The following is a 26,873-nucleotide window of genomic DNA, read 5'->3' on the forward strand; positions in this document are numbered from 1 at the left end:
GCAAGAAAACCATTGTTGAGGAGGTGGAGAAGAGGAGAAAATGGATGGTTCACATCATCATCGGTCCAAGAGCTCTGCAGCCCCACTTTCCTCCTTTGTGTTTTTCCTCCCTTCCAGCAGCGTTTCTCCTCCCTTCCAGTACCTCATCACATGAGGTACCAGGCAGCCAATCCAGCCAGAGCAGCGACCCAAGCAGCGAACAGGACCTGTCCCATGGGATGTCTGAGTGCAGCCATGGCTAGCTGACAGGCATAGGCCGTTCCACAGGCTCCATGGACGGGGATGCCAGTGTTTTTAAAAACGTCCTCCTGGATAGTCTTTCCAATCTCTTCTAACTCCTCAAACACCTCCATGTTGAAATTAAAGGCTCTCACAGCCTCTGCCACCAGCCTCTGCTTGGTCTCTGAATCCAAGGCCAGCTCATTCATCCGGCTGCGGTACAGCTGCTTGAAAGCCTTGGTGCTGTGGATGCAATCGAACTGATAGAACTCCAAGCCTTCTCCAGTGGGGGGCAGCTTCAAGGCCCGCTGGGCCACCTTCTTTAGCACCTGGCCCCCGGACAGGTCGCCCATTTGACGTGTATACGCGTGGGCCACCAGCAGCACCGGGTCCTCCTGGCCCACCTGGTGGATGCGCTCCACGTATTGCTGGGTGGCGGGGGAGCAACTGACCTGGCTCTGCCAATTTGGGCCATAGAAGTATTCAAGGTCACGGGTCAGGGACTTGTAACGATGCAGCTCTGTGGGGAAATAGAGAGGGGCAAACTGGGGATGGTCTTTGTTCTTTTCAATCTCCTCTTCCATGGCAGTGTAAATGTAATAAAGCGCCACTGCACCAAGCTTGAACAGCTCTATGTGGATTCGTCCTTTCAGGAAGTCTTTGACAAACTGGGTGTTCTCTGACTTCTTGTGAACCTCTTTGGTTCCTGCTGCCAGCAGGTCAGACAGGTCACCGGGACTGAGTGTGTCATGCTTTCCTTCATACGCCAGCCGTGGTCCGTTGGAGACCGTCATAGTCATCGCCACCCTCTCTGTTGACATCATACAGCAATAACTCCAGACTCCTCTCAACTGAAGTCTTTAAAGGTGCCTTGCCAGGTATAACTGGCTTGCTGACGTCATAGATATGTCATAGACGCCTGACATCATAGATGACTGATGTCACATTCTGGCCTCATTATGTACATGAAGTCCGAGATCCACATTGGAGTCACACTGGAGAAAAACATGTGATTCAATTGTACAGTTGAAACGTTTTCCCAAGCTTCCATAGGGGAGTATAGGTGATTTTCAATTTTCAATTGTATATATATATACACACATATATATATATATACATTATATATATATGTGTGTGAGACTGTGAGAGAGAGAGTGTGTGTGTGTGTGTGTGTGTGTGTGTGTGTGTGTGTGTGTGTGTGTGTGTGTGTGTGTGTGTGTGTGTGTGTGTGTGTGTGTGTGTGTGTGTGTGTGTGTGTGTGTGTGTGTGTGTGTGTGTCCGGTATTTTGCACACTAAATGGTTTCCGTATCCGCTAAGTGAATGAGCCACAGATTACCTAGGGTCACTAGGCTTTTTACTGCGGATAGTTCTTTTTGACCCTCGCACGCTACCATCCGCGGCACACGACCCACGTGATCACTAGTCAGTTGACAAGCGAAAAAATAACACGGTAGTGTGTAGCGGAGCTAGAAGAAAAGACTGGAAAAATGGACCACCATCAACGGATGGACAGGGTGGGCTTTCTGTCCCCCCTGGAGGAGTCCAGCGCGGAGATCAGCAGAGACAGCGGCATCGTGTCGCAGAGTGCCAGCAGCCTGTCCATGGTGAGCGACATCCTCAGCAGCGGCACCGTGTCGCAGAGCCCCAGCTTCGGCGGTGGTGCAGCGGCGGCGGCGGCGGGGGCATCGGTCTCCCAGAGCCCGAGCTTCAGTGAAGCAGCACCGGGGACCGTCGACCACCAGGACCCGGCGGCCGATCCAGACGACGACGACGACGAGGTCCTGAGACACACCGCCCTGGGTTATTCCTCTTACATAAGAGCGACCGCTGGAGAAGAGGTAGTTAACATCTACATACATGGGGGCTATTGTAGATAAGCAGTGGTGGAAAGTAACTAAGTAAATGTACTCAAGTACTGTACTAAGTACAATTTTGAGGATTTTTTTTTACTTTACTGGAGTATTTACAATGTGCAATACTTTTACTTGTACTCCACTACATCTCAGCGGCAAATATTATACTTTTACTCCACTACAATGATTTGAAAACTTTAGCTACTAGTTACTTTGCAGTATGTATATTTTGATACCAATACTTTTGTACTTTTACTCAAGTAATTTTTGATTTCCGGACTTTTACTTGTAACAGTATGTCTACATTGCAGTATAGATACTTTTACTTAATTAATCAATTTGAGTACTTTTTCCACCTCTGAAAATGCAGCTGAAAGTAGAAGGGTGGTGGGCAAAAAATGTCCTATATGAAGGTGAAACAGCTTCAGACAGGGCTACTTAACAACCAGATGCCCAGCCACCCCAGCGTTTACATTTCTCAATGGAAGAGTAGGGAGACCACCTCCACCTCCAGCCACTGCAGATGTGCTATAGTCTACCATACAGATTGGTTAAAATAACATTCATGAAAACAAGTTCCATATTGCAACTTTAATTTCTTATGCTTGTTACATTTGTATACACAAGAGCTTGTTTAAATTGAAAAACAATTAATGTGTGGCCTATAATTCCTCCCATATTTTCAAGGGTGCAACCAAAGCTTAGGTGGTGGCACACTTTGCTTTCTCCTAAGGTTTTACATTTCCTAGACTGGTTAAAGCTGCAATCCATTCTTCTCTTTTCTGGGATTCAAACCCATGGACTCCCAAGCAGTAGACAAAATGAGACAAAGTGAACTGCCTGCTTGGGAAGGGGAGATATATCGCGCTTCGATCTTCAGGCAATACCTCGTCAACCACTAATTGTTCCTATTTGAACACAGATCTAAATTTCTCAATAGAAGAGCAGAGAAATAGACCACCCCCAACCACTGCAGATGTACTAGTTATATTGTATTAAGTACCATACTTAAGTAGCAAAAGATTCAAATGTTTTATTCACTAAAAAGTTCTGGATTGCAGCTTTAAAATGATACTTTGTTTCGGCATTACTGCTGCTGCTAAACCAGCTTGAGAGCTGACTGCTTCTTGTTAACGGGATATGCTTGGTAGCCAATTATAAGAGACTGGGCCAGCTGGCTTGCTCTGCCAGAATACAAAGGCTCCTTGTATTTTGGTTCTGTATCCCTTATTGAAACACTTGAATGGCATCCCAATGCACTCGAGCAGAAACTTGTGTGTGTGTGTGTGTGTGTGTGTGTGTGTGTGTGTGTGTGTGTGTGTGTGTGTGTGTGTGTGTGTGTGTGTGTGTGTGTGTGTGTGTGTGTGTGTGTGTGTGTTTCAACGCATCCTATTTAAACTGCAGCCAGCAGATTTACCGTAGTCATCACTTATCACGTGTTTCATCACATTTTCTAAACTATTTCTTCTCCAGATCCTTTGCATGGAGAAGAGCTTGGAAGAAATGCTGACAAGAGTGGACGAGTTTGTCGGCATGCTTGATATGGTAGGTTTAGATTGGTCCAGATGTGATCATCTCTGTAAATGTGTGCCTCTCATTGTGATATACAAACACACATTATACTTTTTGGACACTTACCAACCATGCCAATGATGTGCAGCAGAGATTTGACTGTTCCACATGAAGATGTAACTCTTGTCTTATGCTTAATCTGTCATACGACAGTCGTGCACTGATGATAGCTGTTGCCACGCACATGACACATAATCGCAATTATTTGAGATAATCGCAATTCTTTTTGCATAATTGTCATAATCGCTTCCATGTTGAAAAATTGTCATAAATGTTCTAACATTTTCCAAAGTATACAATGATTTAATGTGTCAGTCCTTTCTTGGTTTATTTGTCATATCTATCCTGTGCAATGTTTGATTACGAAGCCTAAAAGGCAAACAGAAATTCAATTTGTAATCATATGTTCCAATGTTCAATGCCAAAAACACAATTGAATTGTTATTGCATTTATTTGTGTGACAATTAATCGTCAACTTAAATTTGTAATCGTGACAGCCCTAGTCTTATGACGATGTATAAATTGGTCTTTACTCTCTTGTCAGATCCGTAATGATACCTCCCAGATAGTGAATGAGAGCCTACCTCAAATCCAGCGGAAATCTGATGAAATGAGACAAATATACAGAAGAATTGACAAGTTAGAAGTAAGTACCAATTTTGTTGTCTTAAAACACCAAATACTTTTGATTATTTTTTATTGGTAATAATGATTCAATACGTTATTGGTAATAATGTATTGATTTTATCTTCTATTGTCTGTTGGTGTAGTTGTTGTTTTTTCCTTTTATGTCATGATACACAGTTTAGTTGTCTAAAGCAGGAGTCTTCAACAGGGGGTCCGGGACCCCTGGGTCCTCACTCAGAGTTACTACAAGGGGTCCGCCAAATCTATGTGAGGGGGTTCACCAACCACTTGGGAGGAACTCCCAAGTGGGCTTGTTGGCTTGTAGAGCCTGTTGGCTTGTAGATCTGCTATTTTCGGTGAAGAAGTTTGGTGTAGAGGCAAAAAAAACATCAAGTACAGACTACAGAGCCAAAGTTTACTAAGTATTGAGGGTTTATAAGTGGTTAAATGTCTGGAAAATACAATACGTTAGACCCCTGGTCTAAAGTATTGTAAAACAAACATTAAGTCTGTTTCCTCAATTATCTCTGAAAGTAGTTTTCATTTGACACTTTATCACACTTCTCCTTTACATGATGTCAATATGATGACCATCAACAATATTATTTAAGGTGATATCCATAAGCAGATATCACACAGTATATTAATGTTGATGCCCTATGATTATTATACATTTTCTTACATATCACCCAGCCCTACTTTACAAGACCTTTTTAGGAATGGTCTGTACTCATTTCCTGGTGTTCCATCATGTCGTTAAGTATTTCTGTTCGCGACCTTTTCACACTTGACAACATAAACATTCCATTAGTCAAAGTTTATTTCCTGTTGCAGTGTTTGTGAACATCAGCAGCTGACTGACAGCATATAAACTTGGACCCAAGTTGTTCCCTAGCAACACATTCCCACTGACAAGGTGTCTTTGTTTGTGGTCTGACCTCTAGGCGTTGGTGAAGATAGTTGGTGCCAATGTGTGTGCCATGGAGGAGCAGGTCACTCAGGGAGAGTGTGAACTAGGAACGCTGCCAGGTGCTTTCAAGAAGATCCTGCGCACAATGACGGTTCCAAGTTTCTTAAATGTAAGTGCTCTTTTAAATGCCTATAGATTGATAGCTTTACTTTTTCCGTGAGTTTGTTTCCTCAATAGCTGTTACTGTGTTGTATTAACAGTCTTATTACACAGTCAAATTGGGACTCTAATGCATTGATTGTCTTGAGGGGAAAATTGCTCTCAATGAGTCAATGCGTTGCGTCTGTGACGTGTAGTGAGCTTTTAAATCGGCTGTTTTTGCAGCGCGACACTGTCATGACGGAGTATAACATCAGGGGAAGACGAAGCTCGAGTGACAGTCATTGCAATACTAGAAACAAAGATGGCTGCCAATATTCAAGTTGCTGCCTGCGTGCCCTGTGTGATAGCCCTGTTATACAGAGGTATTATTAGGAGTGGAGCTAAAATCATGATTTGATGACGGCACTGCAGCTATGAGGAGTATAAGACTGCTGTGGGTCTGATTTCAGCCCCGCCCTACAAAAAATCATAACTCGGATATGGTGAAGAAACAGTTTTAGTGGTCTAGCTCCTCAATTCAGCCATGACCATGTTTAGAAACAAATCATTGAATTCAGGGTCTAGTAAAATAGACCCGGTTGTCCCTCCTGTTGGTGGCCTTGCTCTCAAAGTTGATTTAACAAATCAAAAAAGTGAAGTATATAGGAGCTGTTGCCCTTTTAAGTGGTTAAAGGACAAAACACAAAACGCAGCAAAGAGCAGAATTATTATTCAAATGTGCATTCATTTAAACCATTTAAAGTAATACATTGTCGATGTCCAATCGCAGAAACCGTCCAGCCCAAGAAGACCAGCTCCTCACCACCGCCAGGAGATTCCTGATGTGTTCCGAACAGACGACTATTTCACATCACATCCGGAACAGTGACCTCGGTCCCCACAAAAACACTTAACAAGGACAGGATTCTAACCTCAGAAGCCTGCTGGTTGGAACTGTAGAGACAGTTATACTGCCGTCCATCTACTGGTGCAACAGATCGACAAAGCAATATTAGCCTTTCTGAACAAGTCAGTGGAAATCAAATTCAAGATTTCTATAGATTTCTCTGTGTCACTCACTGGGCAGCAATGACACGCACTGAACTGTAGCGAAATGATTCATTATAATTTTTTAAGTGCCTAATAGGGTATTTTTTTTTCTCTCTTGATTTCACAAATAGTGAAGATAAAAATGCACAGAAAGCTGTACATTTTCTGTTAGTCAAAAAGAACAACGTCATCCCTCTTGCCTGTAGGATACCTGGACTTGCACAATATAAATTATGGTATTAGGAAATCTAAGGACGTATAACCTGAAGAATCAACCCAGCTGTTTTTATACGAATTCCTACTACTGACGTTTGTATAGACCTGTATACTGTTATGAACTCTTCATTGTATCATTAATTCACCCCAAAAATACTGGTCTCATCTAGCTCTGCGCTTACTATGTCTTCCATTAAGGTGTGTTCACACTGTCCGCTTGTTATGAAGACAGCGCTGCCCAGAGTGCTTTTTCTGCTGAACCACGGTCGACAGCGGTACGGAACATCAAAACCTTGTCTAGGAGTTCCCTCTGGATGAAGCTTGTTTTAAAGCTTACTTCAGGCTAAGCAAGGGGCTGAAGACCTGCTGAGGGTTGAGCCAGCAGTTTCGAGACACATTTTAGCGTGGTCAGCTGATAAGAAGCAACCCACATCATCAAAGTGCAAGACAACTTCCCCACTGCTCCTAATAGTTAGGATGGGTTAAATGCAAACAAATTTCACATAGTGACAAATACCCCTAAAACAATGTGAGCATTCTCTACTATTCTAATCTTTTTTTGGCCAAATTAGCGCATTTTAAAAATGGCATGGCTTTTGCGCTAAGCGGTTGATCACCTTTTGGTCATCATGTAAAAAGGCAATGCATTTTGTAAGGACAGTGTGAATATGCCTGTACAGCTGTTCACTGTTTTGCAGGCCTGGTGAAATTTCAAAGAGTGTCAATTGACACCCACTGAAGTGGATCAATCATTTTCACATGCCCATTTTCTAAGCACACTAGAATAGAGGATAGGAAGAGTATAACATAGCCTCACAAGGTCTTGAACCAAGGATTAAGTGAACAGTGCCGTGCCACGTATTTCACGGGTTCTGGATTTGTTTTTATACACTACGGCTCTGTTTCACATAAGGTTCTCAGAACCTAATTTAGGCTCTGCTAAGGAGGATGTTCTAACCCTGAGTTCTGGGAACCCATGGGAGGAGAAAGGGGTGCTGTTGCTCTGGATTGGTCAAGCTAATGTGACGACACTGGAACCAAACATTATAGCAAGACAACACTGTCATCGAAAATAGCACACATACAAGCTCAACGCATCGTGCGCTTGATCTACGTATATAAAACAGCCGATCTACGCGATGCATAGATCGGCTATTTTAGTTATTTTTGAAATTGTTCTGTGGTTTTGGTTATAATGGAAATGACAAAATAATTATCACAGAACTTTACAGGCTCTGAAAAGTTACATGTTATGGAAGGTTCTGGGTTAACCTTGGTAGTTGAAGTGTTAAAATTACGTAGTAAGCGGGAACCTTGGATTTTGTTCCATGGAGAAAACAATGTGTATGATGTGATTTAGCCCCCCCCCCCTGAACTAAACTCAAGTCATGACTCATTTACATGCGCAAGTCCTCAATAAAGTTGTTATACTCGGATGTTCATACAAGGAATTTGTTTGGTATTGTACAGACATTTTATTTGCATTATAAAACTTCCTTTTTTTAGTTGATTAGCTACTTACTGTAACCCCAGGGGTCTATTTGGTACTCTCCTTTTCCCCCTCCACACCAAATAACTTACTGTAGCTAAAAATAGGGTGGACACACAAAAGTATGTATCGTATCGTATCGTATATACAGACAAATGCTATTCTACATGGCTGACTCCTTCAGTGCCACACCGTAAAAAAGAAGGAAAAAATATCTTCAGTACAGTTCTGAACCAGTTGAAATATGTCAAACTACACTGATGTCAAGAATGGGCCTAACTGGGGACCGCCCACCCTGACAAGCACTTGGAATGTAGGAGTTGAGGCATTACATTTTGTTTGACTCGGTTCCACAGATAAATGTTGTGAAAATAGCCTCGCGTTGCAAGGCATTGTGAGCATAGATCGGCTATTTAAACAACTTTTGCCTCTCATATTATTTGACAATCTGGCCAATGTTTCGCCGGTTTTTATAGTAGTGTGTTGATTACTTTAGATGCAGTAAAGTCTTTTTTCTTTTCTTTCTTTTTTTTTTAGGTATTAAAAAGGTCTTAAAAGTCCTTAAATTGTAACTTCACTGTCATCTGGGGACCCCCCCCCCAATCATGTGGGGACCCACAGGCTGAGAACCACTGATCTATGATGCACTGCATCTATGACACATGATTCAACATTTTGGGACGTTTCAGCCTGATCCGAGCCCCATTGACTTCCATTAAAATTCAAGTTAAATATTACAGAAAATGTTTTTTTAAAGATTTATTTTAAGACCCTCTTCTAGACGGCTCTGCCTCCTACAGACCCACGTGTCTTGTCGTCCTGGAGCTCCTTCTCCATAAGCCTTCAAATACTAAAGACAATCAATTTTCTGCCCCATTTGAGAGTTTTTGCTTTAAAGATTTGTTGTGACCTTTATTGTGAAAATCCTTGTCAAACAGGCTGCTTGTGTCTCTGCCATGAGCTATGGGAATCAGACAAGTGAATTAAATCATGATTCAAGATTATTCATACGGCTTGCTGACGTTTGGAAGTCATTAAGATTGGACTTATTGACATAAAAATACAAAAATGGATTTCCCCCAATGTTTCTGGCATCTATTGTTAATTATATAATAATTATTAATTACTGTACCGGTATATAATTAACATGGTTCTCTGGTGTTCAAGGTGACAGTTTGTTCATCGCCATTCCATTGTCACCACCTGTTCGCCTAACCTCTTTGTGGTTTACAGTAGCATCATACACACATACACAGCTCTTGGATAACATGTCGAACTTAAAGCTTTCTTCTGTCTCTGCCATTCAAACAAAACAAAAAACTGGACCTAACCCTACACCCCCAACAACTACCTGCCCATTTCCAATCTCCCCATCCTCTCTAAAATCCTTGAATGAGCTGGAAAGATGGACTGAAATAACCTCTACGAACCTGGTTTTACTCAACAACGTAGCTCTCCTCTCTGATCTCATGTGCCCTCCCACTCCCTCGAGTCCGGTGATGCCAACCTCCTGATGCCAAAATTCACAGGGAACACCAAACCTGAGGTAGGGATTTTCAATTGTTTCCCATTGTGGAATGCACTCCCCAGCCACCAAGAGGCCCCCACCCCTCCCATCCCTTAAAACTGCCCTCAAACCCCACTTCTTCAGAATTTCTTTCCCCGCTTTGACTGTTTTGTATTTCTTTTTTTAGTTCCATGACGTCTCAAGTAACCAATCGGCAGTATCCTGTTATTGGATTGTTTATGCAAAGTATACAAATGATGCACATTGAATGGGACAAAGTAGCCTGTGCAAGGGCCCCGACCCCTGAGCAATATTTGTGGCAGGTTTGGAAGTATTAGGACCAATGATTGGACATGGGGCTTAAGTTAGGGAAATGCATGTAATGTGGTTGCTTTGGGGCCTGTAACAGACTGGGGCCCATAAAAAAACAAACATATATATTTAAAAAATATAGCAACATGTTGTGAACTTACAGATCTGATATTTTGAAAATGTTTAGATTTTTTAATTTATTTTAAATGTTTGCCCAAAACTAGGATGCCAGGGTTAAAGTAGTTTAGAATAATTGGCAGAGGAAATTGAATAGGCATTTTGATTCATTTCTCAAGATGAATGTTTAGCAGTCTTATAGTCACATGCATGTGTTCCATGGCTCTGTCTTGATATTGCTAGTAATCTCCAAGCTGAGTTAGCCGACCCTGACCAGTTTGCAATCAACAGTGAACATTTTCAAAGGTATACAGTACAGCATGAAATACTTTGTATTGCAACAGGCAATCAACTATTCCCCTCTACACCGAATCTCTGCCAAAAATAGCTTTGACAGTGGCATCTGTAACATTTTCAAAATGTATAACCCTTAGGAGCTCAATGCTCAAAAGGACAGACGCCAAATTTCTTGTGCACACTGCCAGTAGGCCAAGGAAGGAAGTACGTAGATAACCGATGTCATAGACTGGAGACATGAAGTCCGAGACCCACATGACACATGCCGTTATTAGACCCCGCCTTGTTTTCTCTCTTTCTCTCTCTTTGCTTTCCCACCTTCCCTGCTGCCTTGCTCTTTGAGGGATCGGGGTAGGCTATGTTGGTGAGTTTGTGGAGCTCAGGCGACTCAAACTTCTTCCTGATTGGGTCCAGCAATTTGTTCAGCGCAACCTCCACTGAGGCCTTCAAGTCTTTCGGGTCGATCAACTTATCTTCAAAGTCCTTCTTCACCTGCTTGAACACGGTATAGATTTTGTCTTCGCCCCACTTGGGGTCTCTTTCCAGGAAGAACTGTCCGCAGAGTGGGAAGAGGACATGTTCGACAAAAGACAGCACTGCGTTGTTCTCGGTGTTGCCTGGCTCACAGAAAGCCTTATTCAGCTTCTTCTTCACGTCCTCGTTCTTGTCCAGGAGATCAATCTTTGACTCTTCGGAGGAAGAGCTCATCTTGGTGCACATCAGTCCTGGCACCATGGGATTCATCAAATGGATGCGCTTGGCATAGCCCAGGGAGGGCAAGTACTTCTCTGCCAGAGTGAAAATCTTCCTTTGGTCAACTCCTCCAAACTGAGCGTCCACTTTCAGGTACTCCTCATCCAGAGCCTGTAGTCCAGGGTAGAGCAAGCCACTCAGCAGAGGATGCTCCACCTGTTTGACCACCTCAGCTCCAGCCTTCTTAGCATCATGCTCAGTGACCATGGTTGACAGACGGTACATGTCCAGATTATACTGGTCTTTGAGCTGGAAGTCTGTTCCCCTGACAAACTTGAGTTTATCCAGCGACACCCCAATGCTCTCCAGTATGGCTTTGATAATCTGTTCGTAGTACTGCACCCTGTGCTCAAGCAGATCCCACGGAGCCTTCATATTGTCCAGGTAGGCATGCAGGTCTGCAAGCAAGATGGTCACCTCACACCCAGCCTTGAGGAAGTCTGCAATTTTTAACATGGGGACAAAGTAGGCAACGTGAGGTTTGCCTGTGGTGGCTGTTCCCCAGTACACCTTCAACTCTCTCTCCTGGAGAATCTTCTTAAGTTTCTGATCACCCAGGACCTCCTGCAGGTTCCTTGTGATGAGGTGGAACTTCTCCTCTGGACTTAGCTCTTCTGCCATGCTCTCTTGCTCCATGTCTTTAATGTTCTCTTCAGTTTTCCGGACCTTGTGCTCTGTGGTCACGATCTTGATATCTTTGTTCTGCTCTGCCAAATTGGAGTTAAGGAATTCTCTACTAAATTGAAATCTCTCCTCCTCCACCCATTCCTTACTTTCCTCCACCCTCTCTTCCTCCATGTCCTTAATCCCGTCTTGCAAGAGGAGCTTTTCAATCAGCTTGTCTTTCATCTCACATTCATTCTCCTTGATGGGCTGGTTCATTTCCTCCCAGTCCTTCAGGAGGGTGTCTGCCTGTCTTTGTTTCCTTTTCTGCATGCAGGAGTAACCATACATAAGTGTTCCTGCGGCCATCGCCGTGACACCAACACCAAACACCTTTGGCATAAACATTACTGAAATTAATCGTCTTACTACAGGTGAGATTCCACTAATGCATTAGTGCAGGGTTGACATGGTCCTTATATACCCAAACTCTTCCAAGTCTGTGCATCACAGCTGTGCACTGATTAGACAGTATTTTCTGATGACATGACAGTTGCTATGGTAGCAGAGCTCAAACGGACTCTGTTTTCACGGTGTGGCACATGTGGCACTGTTTCTCAGTGTTGGGTCCAGGGACCACCAGAGGCCAAATGGCTCTGTAAAATATAGATAATCGGTTGTTTAGGACCGGACTCAAGAGCTGCTGTGATGCTTAACTGGGTTAATAGAAATTGGATTTCCTCCTACAACTGGGAGGCTTTCAAAATAAGAGTGTGTTTTATTTTACACAATTGGAAGCGTGTAATGTCATTAGACAACACATGTCTTATTTTGACATATGCATAGTGGAAGTAGATGAAATGGACCGAGGGGTCTCCAACTGACTAATCAAAAGGTTGATTTTTAGGTGGCAAAGCCAGGGCCCCCTTGGCTCCAGGGCCCCTGTGTGCACAAGCCATAATCCGTCCCTGGCTTTAAGTAGAGATACAGCACTGACACTGTTTTGGAGAACAATGATGTACCAGACGTTGTAGCCTACCAGAGGAGGACGATGGACATGATGCTCACTGTCCAAAATAATGATGTAACAGGAGAAGGACTTCGTGCCAGAGGGTAAAGGTGCACAGGCCATGAAATATTCAGAATGACGATATAAAAAAAATAGGAAGTTGTAAAAGAGGAAGTTGTAAAAGACAGAGAATTTGGCAAAAGAGGATGTAAATAAAGAAGAATCAAAGGAGGTAAAAACTGCAAAGGAAGATGCACCAGAGTTGGAAGCAGCACAAGAGGAACAAGACACCCAAGACATCAAAGTTTTTCAAAAGGGAAAGGATGGAAAGCAATTTGTGAAGGACTTCATACAATACAGAGGAGGAAGATTTAAAAGAGGAAGTCACACAGGGGTTGACAAATTCCTAGACAGAAAAATGCCCAGACAGAACAGTGTTATGTGTGCACTTAATTTAATACATACAGTATGGTATACATTTGCTGCTGTGTATAGCTTACCAACAGTAGGCTGTTTTAAAGGCCAAACCAAAAGTATAAGTTAAATATGACTACTTAAAAGAAAAATGCAATCGACTTGCAGATCCGAAACAATGGGAGTGATAATGACGATGTCACAAATGATGACAAGGAATAATAGATCTTTACACCGAGCATTCCTGCGCCACCTTTTTTTCTTAATTCTCACAGGGCCTGAACTAATGGATCGTTTCACATTTCAGCAGGGATTCGTACAGTCCATCCATAGCAGTTTTGCATTTATAGGACACAGGATGAAAGTTCAAGGTCAACAAGGATTTTTCACCATTTTTTTAAAACACACTATTGCATGTTCACGTTAAAATTTAATTTAGACAGATACAAGGTAAAAACTTTGACCTGGCATCCTATAGTTTGTGTAGTTTCAATAAAGATATACTGTTTAGACTGATGATAGTTTCTTGGTTTACCTATGATCCTAGATTACAATCTCATGCAGTTGATGTATCACCTTGTGTTTACCTTGCTTACTGTAAATTGCAGACAGACAGACAGACAGACAGGACAGGACAGATGTTTCCTCATTTTATTGTAGGATTGTAGGATAGTAGGATTTTTCCAGTGTTATAGGCCTATGTGATTCTCAACAGCTGTTGTCCAGCTGACTGAGGGAGCCAGCCCACTGTTTCTCCAAGCCCACAAAATAAATGTTGAGCAGAATGAGCACACAGACTGCTGTGCTGGCAGAACGTCATCAAACTGATGTAGGGCTGGGAGTCTGGGACACAGGGAATCCACACACACACACACACACACACACACACACACACACACACACACACACACACACACACACACACACATTTAAAACAGAAAAGAAAAGGGATCATCATATACCTAAAGCATGAATTCTTCAGCTGTAATAAATTGTAAATAAATTCTGATGACAGAAATCAGCCACAGGTTGAATGACAGGAAGAATATCTGAACTTCCACAGAATGATTCTCTCTCTCTCTCTCTCTCCTGCACGCACGCATGGACATGTACGCCTCAAAGCCATTACCAATCATATCGCACGTCGTTCCGTCGTCTTGTGTGATTGGTCAATGTGTGTATGACGTCAAGACGCTCTCGTAACCCGGATGAAGCGGGAATATTGTGGACGGAGCAGCACTACTCTGGTCGAACCACGTTGAGCTGTGGGCGGATTTTATTTTTAGTTGTTTTTTACAGCACAAGGTAAAGCATTAATTCCCCTTTATCGACACATTACAGGCCTGGTCGGTCGAAGTTGGCTGGAGTTAAATGATTTCTTCCTTCCTGCGTCGCATAGCAACTGTTGTACAATGTTCTTCCAGGGTAGTTCATACTCCATTTGTACGACGGTGTAGCATACCGAAAATAGCAGATCTACAAGCTCGCAATGGGTTGCTGTTGTGAGCTTGTAGATTGGCTATTTTCGGTCTGCTGCACCGCCGTAGGCTATCAGGCTAATGATTTAACTTGTTGTGGACGTGCTTGCAAACAGTGGTGGAAGAAGTACTCAAATGTTTTACTTAAGTAAAAGTATCAATACCACAATCTAGAAATAGTCAGTTACAACAAGTAAAAGTCAAGTATTCAGATTTTACTCGAGTAAAACAAAAGTGTTGGCATCAAAATATACTTAAAGTACCACAAGTAAAAGTACTCATAATGCACACTGTCACATTTCACAACAAAACAAAATACCTCAAAATTGTACTTAACTACAGCACTTGAGTAAATGTACTTGGTTACTTTACACCACTGTTGCAAGCCATATTTGACTACTAAGTTGAAGTTTACTGAGATACATAATCTGTACTGCATAAATGGTGTATTTCCACACATTCATTTTTGTAGACACGATGAAGTTTACACATCACTACTAATGCCATATGTCAAAGTTCAGAGTGAGCTGCTGTTTGTTTAATGTTTAACAAGGTAAAAAGATGTGCTATAACATGACATAAATTCACATATGTTGATCATTGACACAGCTTTACATTCAGAAATGCAGAGCTGTTTCTACGCTCTCTCTCAGAATGCTTTTTTCAGCTGAGAAATGGCCATTATCATACACCTAAATGTAGCAAATAATACACCTCACTGTTTTGAAAAGGTAGTTCTTGTATTTATAGCAAGGATAACATGTTTCATGGTACAAGTTAACAATACAAAAAAAAATACAATCTATGTGACTGATATTGAAATCCTGCTACCACTGCCAGGTAAGGGCTACAAGCTTTATAATAATAATAATACACTTTATTCGTATAGTACCTTTCAAGAGCAGAGTCAGAAAGTGAAGAAATCAGAAGAAATCACAACACAAGACATAAATAAATGCAAATAAAATTCCTTTTTCCAGTTCTGAATCTGCAGTCGGAGCCATGGCTGCAAAAGAAATGTGGGAGCAGATTGGAGAGGGTTTTGTTGGAGAATATTACAGACGATTCGACAAAAACGAATTAAGGCCGAGTCTTGGTGAATTATATGTAAGTATATCCATTGTCTAATCAACTTTTGCTAGTTTTGGATACACTATATGCTACAGCAGTGGTTCTCAAACATTGTCATGTCAAGGACCCCCAAAATCCAAATTGATATGTGTTTGACCCCAATTTGAAAATATTTCATGCGAGAGACCCCCATTAAAGAAGATAAAATGGGGCTTAAGTTTTTAAAATGAGGAGGAACTTTAAACTGTTCCTCCTCATTTTGCTGGGGACCCCCTTGACCCCCCCCCCCCCCCAGGGACCCCCACATTTGAGAACCAGTGTGCTACATCATAAAATATGCTGCTGCTCAGCTTTGAAATGGGACTGCTGTAGTTGCCTTTGTGTTGTCAGGGCTAACTAATCAATTAATCGAATAATAATCGATCTCCATTTGCATTTTTGGCATGCCATTATAGGCATAGTAAAAAAAGAAAACAGATAGTGAGTGATTCATCGAAAAAGTAATCTATAGAATAGTCACTAAGAAAATAATATATTGTAACTTGTAGCCCTACTGCCAATAAAATGCTTAACGACACTGTACTGTAGCATGGCAGCTGCACACCCTCTGAACAACAACTCTTGACTGATATTTCCTCTCTGCTCTATCATCTCTTGAGCAACTTGAAGTTCAAGTTGGTCTGCCATTTTGACGTATGTGTCAGGTCTCTTATTCCTGCTCTAAGGAGCAAGGATGAGGAGCTATAGAGCGTGCCAACGACTCGTCACCACGGGGGGCGTGGCATAATAGCTGCAGACATACTTGAGGGGGGCAATGTTAAGTCAACCTGGTTTTTACCCCTCAAAGATGTCCGCCGCTACCAAAAGACACTTGTTGACGCCCCCTTCAGGATTTTTGGCACGCTCTATACAACAAAGATACAGTGGTGCGTCCTTCCCAGAAGCCTTCCAAGCTGAACGGCATGACGTTAATGACTCGGCCTCTATGTTACGTTGTGTGCGTGCGTGTGCATGCAAGTCTGTGTCGCTGGTGGATGCTGATGTGAAACAGTTGCAGCAAATAGCGGGCCATAACTTTGTCTAAACAGAGTACAGACATGCAAACTTGTAGCTTTTCAGCTACAATAGCCGTTTTTCCAAATAGGGCAATTGTGTGACACCTGACCCGAAAAAAAAACATGTTGTCAGTGTCACCTTTTTCACCTCATGCCTGAGAGTAATGAAGGTGGGGGGAGGGGCTCAGCTGTGTCATAATCCGAAATGGATGTCGCTTAGACGTGCCATTTTTCTTCGTTCCTCTTTCCCTGCATAATTTCCTTGGCTGCAGAAATGAATGGTCTAAAAATGAAATCATTGTTTCCCTCACTTGCATACTGTCCTTGCGTCTTAGTCCCTCCCGCCAAAGATGCATGGTGGGAAACTATGCAAGTAGAGAGGAAACAAAGAAAAGTTGTTGACATCATTTGATGTCACTGCTGAGCCCCACTCCCAACCTTATGCCACAGTTAATTTTTCCGCACCTACAGTTTCACATTGGCATCCACACGCAACATTCACGCGTGCGCACACGCTCCTTTAACATAACATTGCCAGCTGTAGGGCTCAGAAATAAACATAATGCTGTTCAGCTGGGAAAGTTTTCCTGACAGGTTATACTCACATTTACTCGTTCATAGCTCTGCAGAGGTGCCTCCTAATCCTCACTCCTCGCTCCTTGGATCAGGAATAATTGTGTGGTTAGAGGAGCCAAGGCCATGTAAAGAAGGAACAGAAATGTTCTTTGCCTGGCATGTGCCATTGACGCACCTGGGAGGCAAGCTGGAGCCGGAAGTTCAATTATGGAATGCATTGAAGTCAATGTACAAGACAAGGAACAAGCAATATTTTCGAATGATTTTGACCTTTGTCAAATAAATGGTTCAGGAAAATAAAAGAGGACATTTCAATAAAAGAGAGATCACGCTCATTTGGAACAATGGAACATTTATTATGCAAATGTACGAGGTTTGGCGATCAGACTCCGTTTGCATGTAAACAAGCAGAAATAGGAATAGGAGAGGGAGCCCCCTGGAGTCTGGACGCTGGTGGTGGGAGTGAGAGAATCGACCTCCCTTCAGCTCTTGGGCAGCGCCGGTGGAGCTGGGGATGGAGGAGGGTTGCTTGATCGCTGCCTGAGAAGAGAATGACATGTCAGAGGCAGAGATATTTGATAAACGGAGCCCGCACGCCGATTGGCTGGCTGTAGATAGGAGGAGGCGCTTGACGCGCTTACTTAGATTTGTGAATGGAGAGGTTTTGACAGCGTGGGAACTGGAGTGACGTAGCTCAGGGGAGGAGCTACGGACATGGAGCGTTTTGGATCTTCTTTATTGAACTTGCGCTTTGAGCTTCATTTCAATAAAAGAGAGATCACGCTCATTTGGAACAATGGAACATTTATTATGCAAATGTACGAGGTTTGGCGATCAGACTCCGTTTGCATGTAAACAAGCAGAAATAGGAATAGGAGAGGGAGCCCCAAAATAAGAGTCAGGTTGAGAGAAGCACCGTGACGATTTGATAGATGACAGGAAAGAGAAAGCTTTAAACGGCAACCGAAATGTGCGAGCAATGGAAAGGCGACTAGCGGGAAAAAACAAAAAGGGGAGAGAGTGGATAGCATAGGATGGCCTCTGGCCACGAAAGTAGCCAGCTTCTAGGCTAGGAGATGCGAGGCCGGGCAGGCGGTTGGCCGGGTAGGCGAGTGGCCGTGAGGCGCTCGTAGACTGACCCTTTTCAGTCAGGTGAAATTCCGCCAACATTAGGGGGGAAGCTACTAGAAATAGCATAGGATGTCCGGAATATCTTCGGACGCAGAAATCTAGCCAGCATTGAGGCTAGAGCTACTAGAGAGCACAGCGAGACCATGGGATGTCCGGAATATCTTCGGACGCAGAAATCTAGCCAGCATTGAGGCTAAAGCTACTAGAGAGCACAGCGAGGCCATGCAGCGGTGGTCGGAAATTTAGCCAGCATTGGGGCTAAAGCCACTAGAAATGGCATAGAAGGGGCTGGACGTACAGCGAAATTCCGCCAGCATTGAGGGAGAAGCTACTAGAAATAGCATGGGATGTCCGAATACGGACGCGAAATCTAGCCAGCATTGAGGCTAAGCTCCTATGAGCGGAAACAACCATGCATTGATGGTCAGGAGAAGTATAGCCAGCATTGAGGCTAAAGCTCTTAGAGAGCAGGGAGGCACCACACAGTGATGGACAGCAGTAGCCGGCAGAGGAGGCTAGATGCGGGAGCCGGGGCATGCTCGTATAGGGCCAGCTGGGCCGGCAGAGAGAAGGATAAGAGGAGAGCTATAGGAAAACGCACGCGACCAGCGTGATTTAGCAATAACATGAACCACCACCAGCTATATGAGAGTTTGCACTTACCGATGAGATCAGGGCTCGAACGCTTTTTGAGCGGAGAGAATAGCCGCGGCGTCAGGTCGGATATAGGACGCATACGCGGATGAGGACCAGCGCCCCAGTTGCTGGAGAGATGCTGTAGGGATACCTTGACTGGCAGCAGAAGTAGCTGCGCCTATTCTGAATGAGTGGCCCGAATAATGCTGGGGAGAGAGCCCGCATTTGAGGAGCACTAGCTTTAATTGAGTAACAAACCATGCCTTGGACATGGGCTTATTTTCGGGCGTTAGGAAGAGAGGGCCTGACTGAGGGGAAGGGACCCGGGGAAGGAGATACTTAAGCATGGAGGCATGCGGACAGAATAGAGAGTCGAGGCGAGCTATGATTACAGAGCAAGCGCCTTTTGCCTTAGAATGTTTAAGGTTCAGCATGAAATAATCGGGATGGAAAACTAGATCAGAAAGAGCAACGTCTTTATCATGATCAAAGGAGAGGTTCTGCGTGGTAAATTCCCCGCTTCTTAAGAACCCGTAAAAGGCGAGGAGAAAAGCGCTCTCTAGAAGAGCGCCTAAATAGGGAGTAAAGACGCCTGACCTTAAGACGTTGATCATGGCATGGAGAATGGAAAGAGTAATGGGGCGTCTGTTGTCGGAGACAGGAGGGGATGACTTGGCGATACCTTTCAGAATCAATTTTATTGCAGGGTGCGAAAACAGGCTAGGGAAAGAAGGATCAAAGCACCTGGCATTAAATTGAACCCCAGCAACTAAGCTGCGGATGTAAGGGGAGCTTAACTTCTTCACGTCCTTACAAAAACAAATAAAGGTACAAACAGTAGTGGAATGAACAGGGAAAAGAGGCACGTTAACACTATGGCAAAAAAAAGCAAAGGTTTTCCAGGCAAAATCATAAGAGGCGATCGTGCTCTCGGCCAAACCTTTCCTCATGTAAAACCTAACAGATTTGAAAAGGTTACCTAGGAGAGGACTAGCGCTGAGAAAGGGGGAACCGGAGTTGGGGTTGGAGAGGCATCCGGGCATAGCCTGCGGAAAACCTGTAATTTGGAACGAGAGAGAGAATCGGCTATTAGATTAGAGTACCCGGGAACGTGGCGCGCAGTGATGATAAAATTATGCATGACGGAAAGCCAAGTGAGGCGCCGCACAAACAACATGATATCTGGCGATGCCGAGCGTCCTCGGTTGATGATGCTGACTACGGCTTCATTATCGCAGAGCACCGTTATACGTTTGCGCTGCCACCGCGGGCCCCAGACTGAGCAGGCGGCTACAATAGGGTACATTTCGAAAAGCGCGATGGAAGGCGAGAGGTCGGCGAATTGGGGGGGCCATTCGCTTGCGAACCATGAGCCTGAAAAATACCCCCCAAAACCCACGGATGGCGCCGCGTCCGTGAAGAAAGACATGGAGTCTGATGAGTGAACCACGTCGTCATAAAAAAAACGAAACGCCGTTCCAATCATTAAGCAAGGCAGACCAGAATCGAAGGTCGGACCTGCACCCTTCGTCTAGGGACACTAGGTCGAACAGGTTAGGGACGGATGATGCTAGGGCCAGTAACCTGGATATGAACGACCGCCCTTGAGGGACGACGCGCATGGCGAAATTTAGGTGCCCGAGCAGCGACAAAAGTTGGCGTTTGGATATAGAAGCGCTGGATATGTATGATTGCGTAATTTCGCGGATGCGCAGCAGCTTTTCTTCTGGCAGAGAAGCCTTCATGGCACAGCTATCCAGCGTGATGCCGAGGAATTCAATGGTAGTTAGAGGGCCAAGCGTTTTTTCCTCTGACAAGGGGATGCCTAAGGAGGAGAAAGTGGATTTTAATTTTGCCAGGGAGGGACCTGAACGGTCCTTGGGCGGGTCGACGAGCAGAAAATCGTCGAGTAGGTGCACTACTGAGGGCACGCGAACTCTATTCGCCAAAATCCAGCAAAGAGCTTCTGCGATCAGATTAAACAGGGCTGGGCTGCTTCTGCAGCCGAAAGTCAGCCTCACCGCAAAATAAAATTTTCCCTCCCATTTAATACCGAAAAGGTGCCACTGAGATGGGTGGATGGGCACTATTTTGAAAGCATCCGTAATGTCTGCTTTGGAGAGCCACGCGCCTTGGCCGGCTAGTTTTATTAGTTTGATGGCGTGGTCCACCGTTGCGTAGTGCAATGAAAAAGGTTCGGGTGGAATCAGGCTATTTATGCTCGGCACGGGGCCTGAGCGGGGGGCCGACAGATCGAAAATTAGCCTTTTTTTTCCGGAGTATTTTCGCGTGGCGATGCCGAGGGGGCTAGTGCGAAACAGGGTGAAAGGGGAATCGCGAAAGGGCCCGATTAGATAACCTTTGGTCAGCTCTTTCTCGAGCAATTGAGAGACAATTTCGGGCTCTTTAAAAGCCGATTGCAGGTTATTGCAGACGAACGTCTCGCTCACGTCTGAGAGAACACCCACTCTAAAACCCTGAGATAGACCTGAAAGCAAATAATCAACAAAGACAGTGTCTTGGTGCTCGGCCAGCTCGCCGGCCAGCGTGCTGATGTTTATTGGGGTTGAGGGGTGGACCCGCAGCAGGTCCTGGAACCATCCTACTCCCTTTTTCGAGGCAGGCGGGGGCGGGATGGAAAGCGTGGGCAGACAGATTTCGGATGAGCCTCTCCGCATGCGCTGCAAACGTGGAGAAAGCTACAATTTGGTTGAGAACAAATGGCGAAGTTGAAATTGTTACACAGGGACCTGCCGTTTCTGACATTGACCTGCCGTCCGGATCTCTCGTTTCTAGAGCCCCATTGGCCCGACCATGGAGCGCTGGCGGGCTGAGGAGCCGGGGCTGCGTAGGGCTGGAGAGGCACTCTGGGGCAAAGCGGGGCTGTGTGGCCGGAGTCGCCGCATGTGAAACAGGTGATCGCCTGTTGGCCCCCGGTTATTAGTACCAGCAGCTCGGTATCTAAAATAGACCAATCAATGATGGAGTTGTACTGGGAGATGTAAAGCGCAGATTTGCTGGAGAGGGCTTTGTGGTATTGGAAAAAAATGTTTTTTCCATATTTTAAATTCAGATCCCCAATTAGGGCTAGATAGGAGTCGAGCTCCTTTCGCCTATCAGGAAAGACCGAGCATATGATGTCTCGGTAGACGCCGAACGCCACCAAGAATTCCCCGATTGAAATATCCCTTGCCAGCCGAGGATCGGAGGATTTTAGGACGGCGGCGAAATTATCGCCTTTGGCTATTCGCCTTTCACACTCGGGCGAGGGCAGCAGGATGCTGACCAGGTTGATGTTCTTGCCCTGAATGATTTTAGTTCTTAGGCGGGGGGACACGTTAGAAGCCTGGGGAAGGTAGGCTCTACCTTGGGCTGGGAGTTGGACGGCAGAGGCCAGGGAGAACTGGGGAAGCTGCTCTAGGGCTGGTGGGAGAACATGTTCCCCGGCAGGCTGCTGGATGACTGCGGCGGGAGGAGGAACCGCCGCTGGGGGAACTGCGGCTGGAGGCGCAGGAGCAGCGCCGCTCTCCAGAGATGTTAGACGGGCATTGATAGTGTGAAGATTATCAAGGATTAGTTGCATGTCGTTAGCCCTGGGCTGGATCGGGACCACGCCGCTTCCACTGGGCCTCGGGCTGGACTGCCGAGGTGGAGGGGGGGGGGTGGACTTCCTGGTCCTCTTCCTCCCCCTAGATGGCCTGGTGGCGGCTCCGGCGGGAGCGGCCGCGGTTGCGGCGGCGGGGGTAGGTGCCGGCTCGGCAGCGGGGGCGGATGCAACGGCCGCAGCGGCTAGTTCGGCTAGGATGCTCAATTGGGCGGCGGACAACCCTGGAGCTGGATTCACGTTGGACGCAACCCGCTGCTGCTGCAGCACGGCCTCCACGGGCCTCTCCGGCTGCCTGCCAGACAGCCTGAAGCTTCTCCTGGGCTGGCCCTGAGAGTCGGACACTATGTCATCGTGCACGGAAATATCGCTACCAAACTCATCGTCCGAGGACATGATGAGCAGCGCGAGTAGAACTACGATTTTCAGAAATGAGGTACTTTTTCTTTCTTTTTGGACGGCAACGCAAGCTCATAGAATGCTTGTTGCTTGATCGCTGCCTGAGAAGAGAATGACATGTCAGAGGCAGAGATATTTGATAAACGGAGCCCGCACGCCGATTGGCTGGCTGTAGATAGGAGGAGGCGCTTGACGCGCTTACTTAGATTTGTGAATGGAGAGGTTTTGACAGCGTGGGAACTGGAGTGACGTAGCTCAGGGGAGGAGCTACGGACATGGAGCGTTTTGGATCTTCTTTATTGAACTTGCGCTTTGAGCTTCATATCACTGTCACACATTGCGTTTGATTTTAAATATGCACACACGTTTTATTGAGGTATCTAAAGAGCACAGAGTTTCTGTTACGGCAGTATAGGCTGTCATCGTGAGAATTGGTTGACAGGCTGTCAATAATTGACAGTCTCGCGATAATAGCCCATACTTAACCCATTTATGGCGGGAACCCCTATTTGTAACTATACCTTTCAAGACGGGATCCCCTTTTGGGGTTGTTGTTGCAGTATACAGTATATGTACAGTATATAGCAACATACATGTTTTTGTAATTTTTGAATAAATATTTTAAGTTCTTCAGAAAACTTAGCTCAGGATTTAGTTTTTAGAATCGGCCTCAGGTCTAAATGGTTTAATGCAGTCAGTCAGAAACTTCATCTGCAAACATGATGGCAGTTCTTGCGTTATTGGTGGAAGACGTAAACCGTGTATTTAAAAGAGAAACGTTTTCACAGACATGAATTCCGTTTTTCTCATGACGATGAGTAGCTTAGAAATCTGTCCCTATTTTGGTCATGTCGTTATAGGCAAAACCTTTGCTGTAAGGCAAAGTAACTATACGTTCAGAGGTGAAGCCTGCCACTACCAGATTGCATAGGATAGGGCTTTCACACACTTGTAAATGTTCTCAAAACAAAATGACACATTGAGATTTGATTGTATTGTAGGAATTATTGGACAACATTGAATATATAAGGAGAAATCCACATTGTCTCTTTTTTATGATTTTGTAAATTCTTTCTCAGGGTAATGAATCCTGCTTGACGTGGGAAGGAGAGCGCTTCCCAGGGAGGACTGGTATAGTTGGCAAACTAACCGTAAGTGTGTCTTCTCTGGTTGGGGTGGTGTTGGGTTGCTCAGTATTGTGTTATGGCTAGGATGTGACACTTCAATCTGTCATTGGACCATCGATTAGCCTCTGTTGCCGAAAATCGTGTGTGGAATGTGTGGTGTCGTACAACGCCATCAGTGGTAGTGAGATGTCTGCATGAGTTGGTCACCCAATTCAAATGTTGAATGGCGGGTGGGACGCTTCGACAGGTGTGTGTGTGAGTGTGTGTGTGTGAGTGTATGAAAGAGACACACAGATTTTCAGATTCAGTTATGTAATGGCATGCACTCACTTCCACAGCTTATTATCTGACTTGATGGTTCTCCCTTTCACAGAGTTTGCCTTTCGGAGCCATACAGCATGTTATCACATCGCAAGACCACCAACCCACGCCCGATAATTGCATCGTTTCCATGGTGACAGGACAGCTGAAGGTGAGTGGGGACCAGTTCGCTGTTGACTTTCTGCGCACTTTAACACTCACGTGACGGCATTAAGTCGACCTACCACACAAGCGGACGTGAGATCAAATTGACCTTTTTCCCCCTGTGATTTCATTGGCCACTGTCTTCCCTCGGAGACACACATTCTAACACATTCTCCCCCACGCAGCGGGGATACCATTGTTTTTTAAATATGGATTAGCTTTGCTTACTCAACATTTCAATCCCACTCACACCTCACAGGTGTTTCATTTGGCTTAGAGGCAGAAACTGCTGTTAAAGCTGCACTATGTAACTTTCCTCTTCTACCCTGGCTTTGAACCCGCAAGTGCTGATTTTTTTTACCATTGAGCTAATAGAGCCTACCTGCTTGCTCAGGGGATAAATTGAATCTTGAACATCAGGTAAAAATTCGTCGCAGATCCTGTGTCTAGGTGAGACGTGACCTTTGACACAATCTAAATGTCTCAATAAAAGAGCAGGGAGACAAAATACAACCACCCCAATTGTATAAGTTATATTGCATTAACATACTCTTACCATACCTATTGGACAAAATTACTTTTTATTAATTAAAAAAAAAAGTTGCATAGTGCTACTTTAACCCATTAAAACCGGGAAAGAATCTGTGTGATTTTAGATTATAGCGTTGACTATTCAAAAATAGCAGATATGCAAACTTGTAGATCAGCTATTGTTGAAGATGTTTGAAAAATCTTGAAAGTGTGAGAACTACTGATTTAGAAGGCATTTGTAGAATCGGCCTCAGGTCTTAATGGGTCAAGTAGAAACTGCTTAACGAAGAATTTGAATGGGACAAATATGTTACAATTTATCATTTAGATTTACAGTCTTATCCAGAGCGACTTACAAAAAGCAAAGAGGTATTGTTTAAAAAAAGAAACGGAACTGGGCAAGAGGACCTGTGGTGTAAATGTAGCCTTAATTGCAGCTTGTAATCAATTACACCCATAAAATGTTGAGTAAACATACCTCCTTTTTTCTCTCAACAGGCGGATAATGACCCAGTTATGGGTTTCCAGCAAATCTTTATGCTGAGGCTTCAAGATGGTGCATGGGTCTGCACAAATGACATCTTCCGGTTGGCGCTACATAACTTTGCATAACTTTGCAGCATAGCGTTTTGAATAGTTTTGTCAGTGACTTGCATTCCATCTGTTTGAGATTCAGTTGTGCAGTGTGTGTATTTCTATATTTTGGCTACACTTTGTGGCCCATTGTTTACACAATCCTAGACCATTTTGTTCAAGGAAATTGTGAGTTTTGATAGCAGTGTCACACTACAGTAAGTCATGTTTTCTAAGAGTATATGGTAGCTGTCTGTAACAAGATGGTTTGGATCACACAGGCCAATAAATAATTTCTTTGTCTGAAATTAGTTTTCTAAATTACAGTTCAGTTATTTGCGTTGAACTCATACAAAAACATATTGAGATGGTGGGATCTAGGGGGTGCAACAGTTGATCAAACTAAAGTTTTTTATTAATTATTAAAATGATCTATTTGAATAAAACAATTGATTTGCAAAAATTGCGATAGCTGATCTACAAGATCACAATGACAAAATCAGACTAATCAATATAGTAGATTATTTTAAAAAATCCATTCGAATTTTTTCATGTCGATTCATTTATTATATATAAATGTGCAAAAAGGTGCACTTCTTAATTATTTGCTTATAATATAATCGATAGCTGCAGCCCTATTGTGATCTAACCTTAGTGAAATTGCTATGAGATTACTTGCGGTATATTGACGGCTGACGGACTGTCCTAGACTGTAACGGTTGCTTACTTACAAAGTTTCGGTGATCCGGTTTTGTGGATTGACATTATTTCAAATGGAATTAACAGGTCTTTGAAGTTATAAATGTATCTAGTCACATCCAAATTAACAAGATTATTGCAGACAGTATATCATTGATTACAATGCAGTCCTGTTTTGACTGAGTGATAACATGAACTAATCACTGTTGGTCTATGTGTAGGTCTGCAAACAGGAGCTACTGTAAATAACTACTTGTGAAGCATTGAGGCAGAGGCTTCGGTGTAAGTGGTGGTACAATTATTTCAAAGGATTCAGATAGAATATTGAAGTCATGTAACATAAAAGTCTAAATATGCTATTGGCCTATTATGGATGGATCATATGCTTGGTTTGAGGTCGGTGCACATGCAATATTTTCTTTCTTGGTCTGTTCATG

The 26,873-nt window shown here is 44.1% G+C and overlaps 4 protein-coding genes across 4 annotated transcripts; 2 read left to right on the forward strand and 2 right to left on the reverse strand.

Annotated features, from left to right (window-relative positions):
- Nucleotides 1–146: 146 nt before the first annotated feature.
- LOC311061715 (heme oxygenase 2-like) lies at nucleotides 147–1,019 on the reverse strand (the record flags this gene model as incomplete). The annotated part of the gene is made up of 1 exon (XM_084080404.1): nucleotides 147–1,019. One exon carries the CDS (start codon nucleotides 1,017–1,019, stop codon nucleotides 147–149), a length of 873 nt encoding a protein of 290 aa, XP_083936530.1.
- Nucleotides 1,020–1,640: 621 nt separating this feature from the next.
- bloc1s4 (biogenesis of lysosomal organelles complex-1, subunit 4, cappuccino) lies at nucleotides 1,641–8,010 on the forward strand. Its single transcript, XM_084080819.1, has 5 exons — nucleotides 1,641–2,058; nucleotides 3,547–3,618; nucleotides 4,191–4,292; nucleotides 5,218–5,352; nucleotides 6,115–8,010. Exons 1-5 carry the CDS (start codon nucleotides 1,708–1,710, stop codon nucleotides 6,211–6,213), a joined length of 759 nt encoding a protein of 252 aa, XP_083936945.1. The 5' UTR covers nucleotides 1,641–1,707; the 3' UTR covers nucleotides 6,214–8,010.
- A 2,524-nt stretch (nucleotides 8,011–10,534) lies between these two features.
- Nucleotides 10,535–11,686, reverse strand: LOC311061716 (tyrosine--tRNA ligase, cytoplasmic-like; the record flags this gene model as incomplete). Its single annotated transcript, XM_084080405.1, has 1 exon — nucleotides 10,535–11,686. One exon carries the CDS (start codon nucleotides 11,684–11,686, stop codon nucleotides 10,535–10,537), a length of 1,152 nt encoding a protein of 383 aa, XP_083936531.1.
- Nucleotides 11,687–14,311: 2,625 nt separating this feature from the next.
- On the forward strand, nucleotides 14,312–26,045 carry LOC311062058 (nuclear transport factor 2-like). The gene is made up of 5 exons (XM_084080825.1): nucleotides 14,312–14,396; nucleotides 15,550–15,676; nucleotides 24,121–24,192; nucleotides 24,542–24,640; nucleotides 25,663–26,045. The coding sequence occupies exons 2-5, from the start codon at nucleotides 15,572–15,574 to the stop codon at nucleotides 25,774–25,776; spliced, it is 390 nt and encodes a 129-aa protein (XP_083936951.1). The 5' UTR covers nucleotides 14,312–14,396; nucleotides 15,550–15,571; the 3' UTR covers nucleotides 25,777–26,045.
- The last annotated feature ends 828 nt before the right edge of the window (nucleotides 26,046–26,873 follow it).

Source organism: Gymnoscopelus microlampas (assembly GCF_963454915.1).
Source record: "Gymnoscopelus microlampas genome assembly, chromosome: 15".
Lineage (NCBI taxonomy): Eukaryota > Metazoa > Chordata > Actinopteri > Myctophiformes > Myctophidae > Gymnoscopelus > Gymnoscopelus microlampas.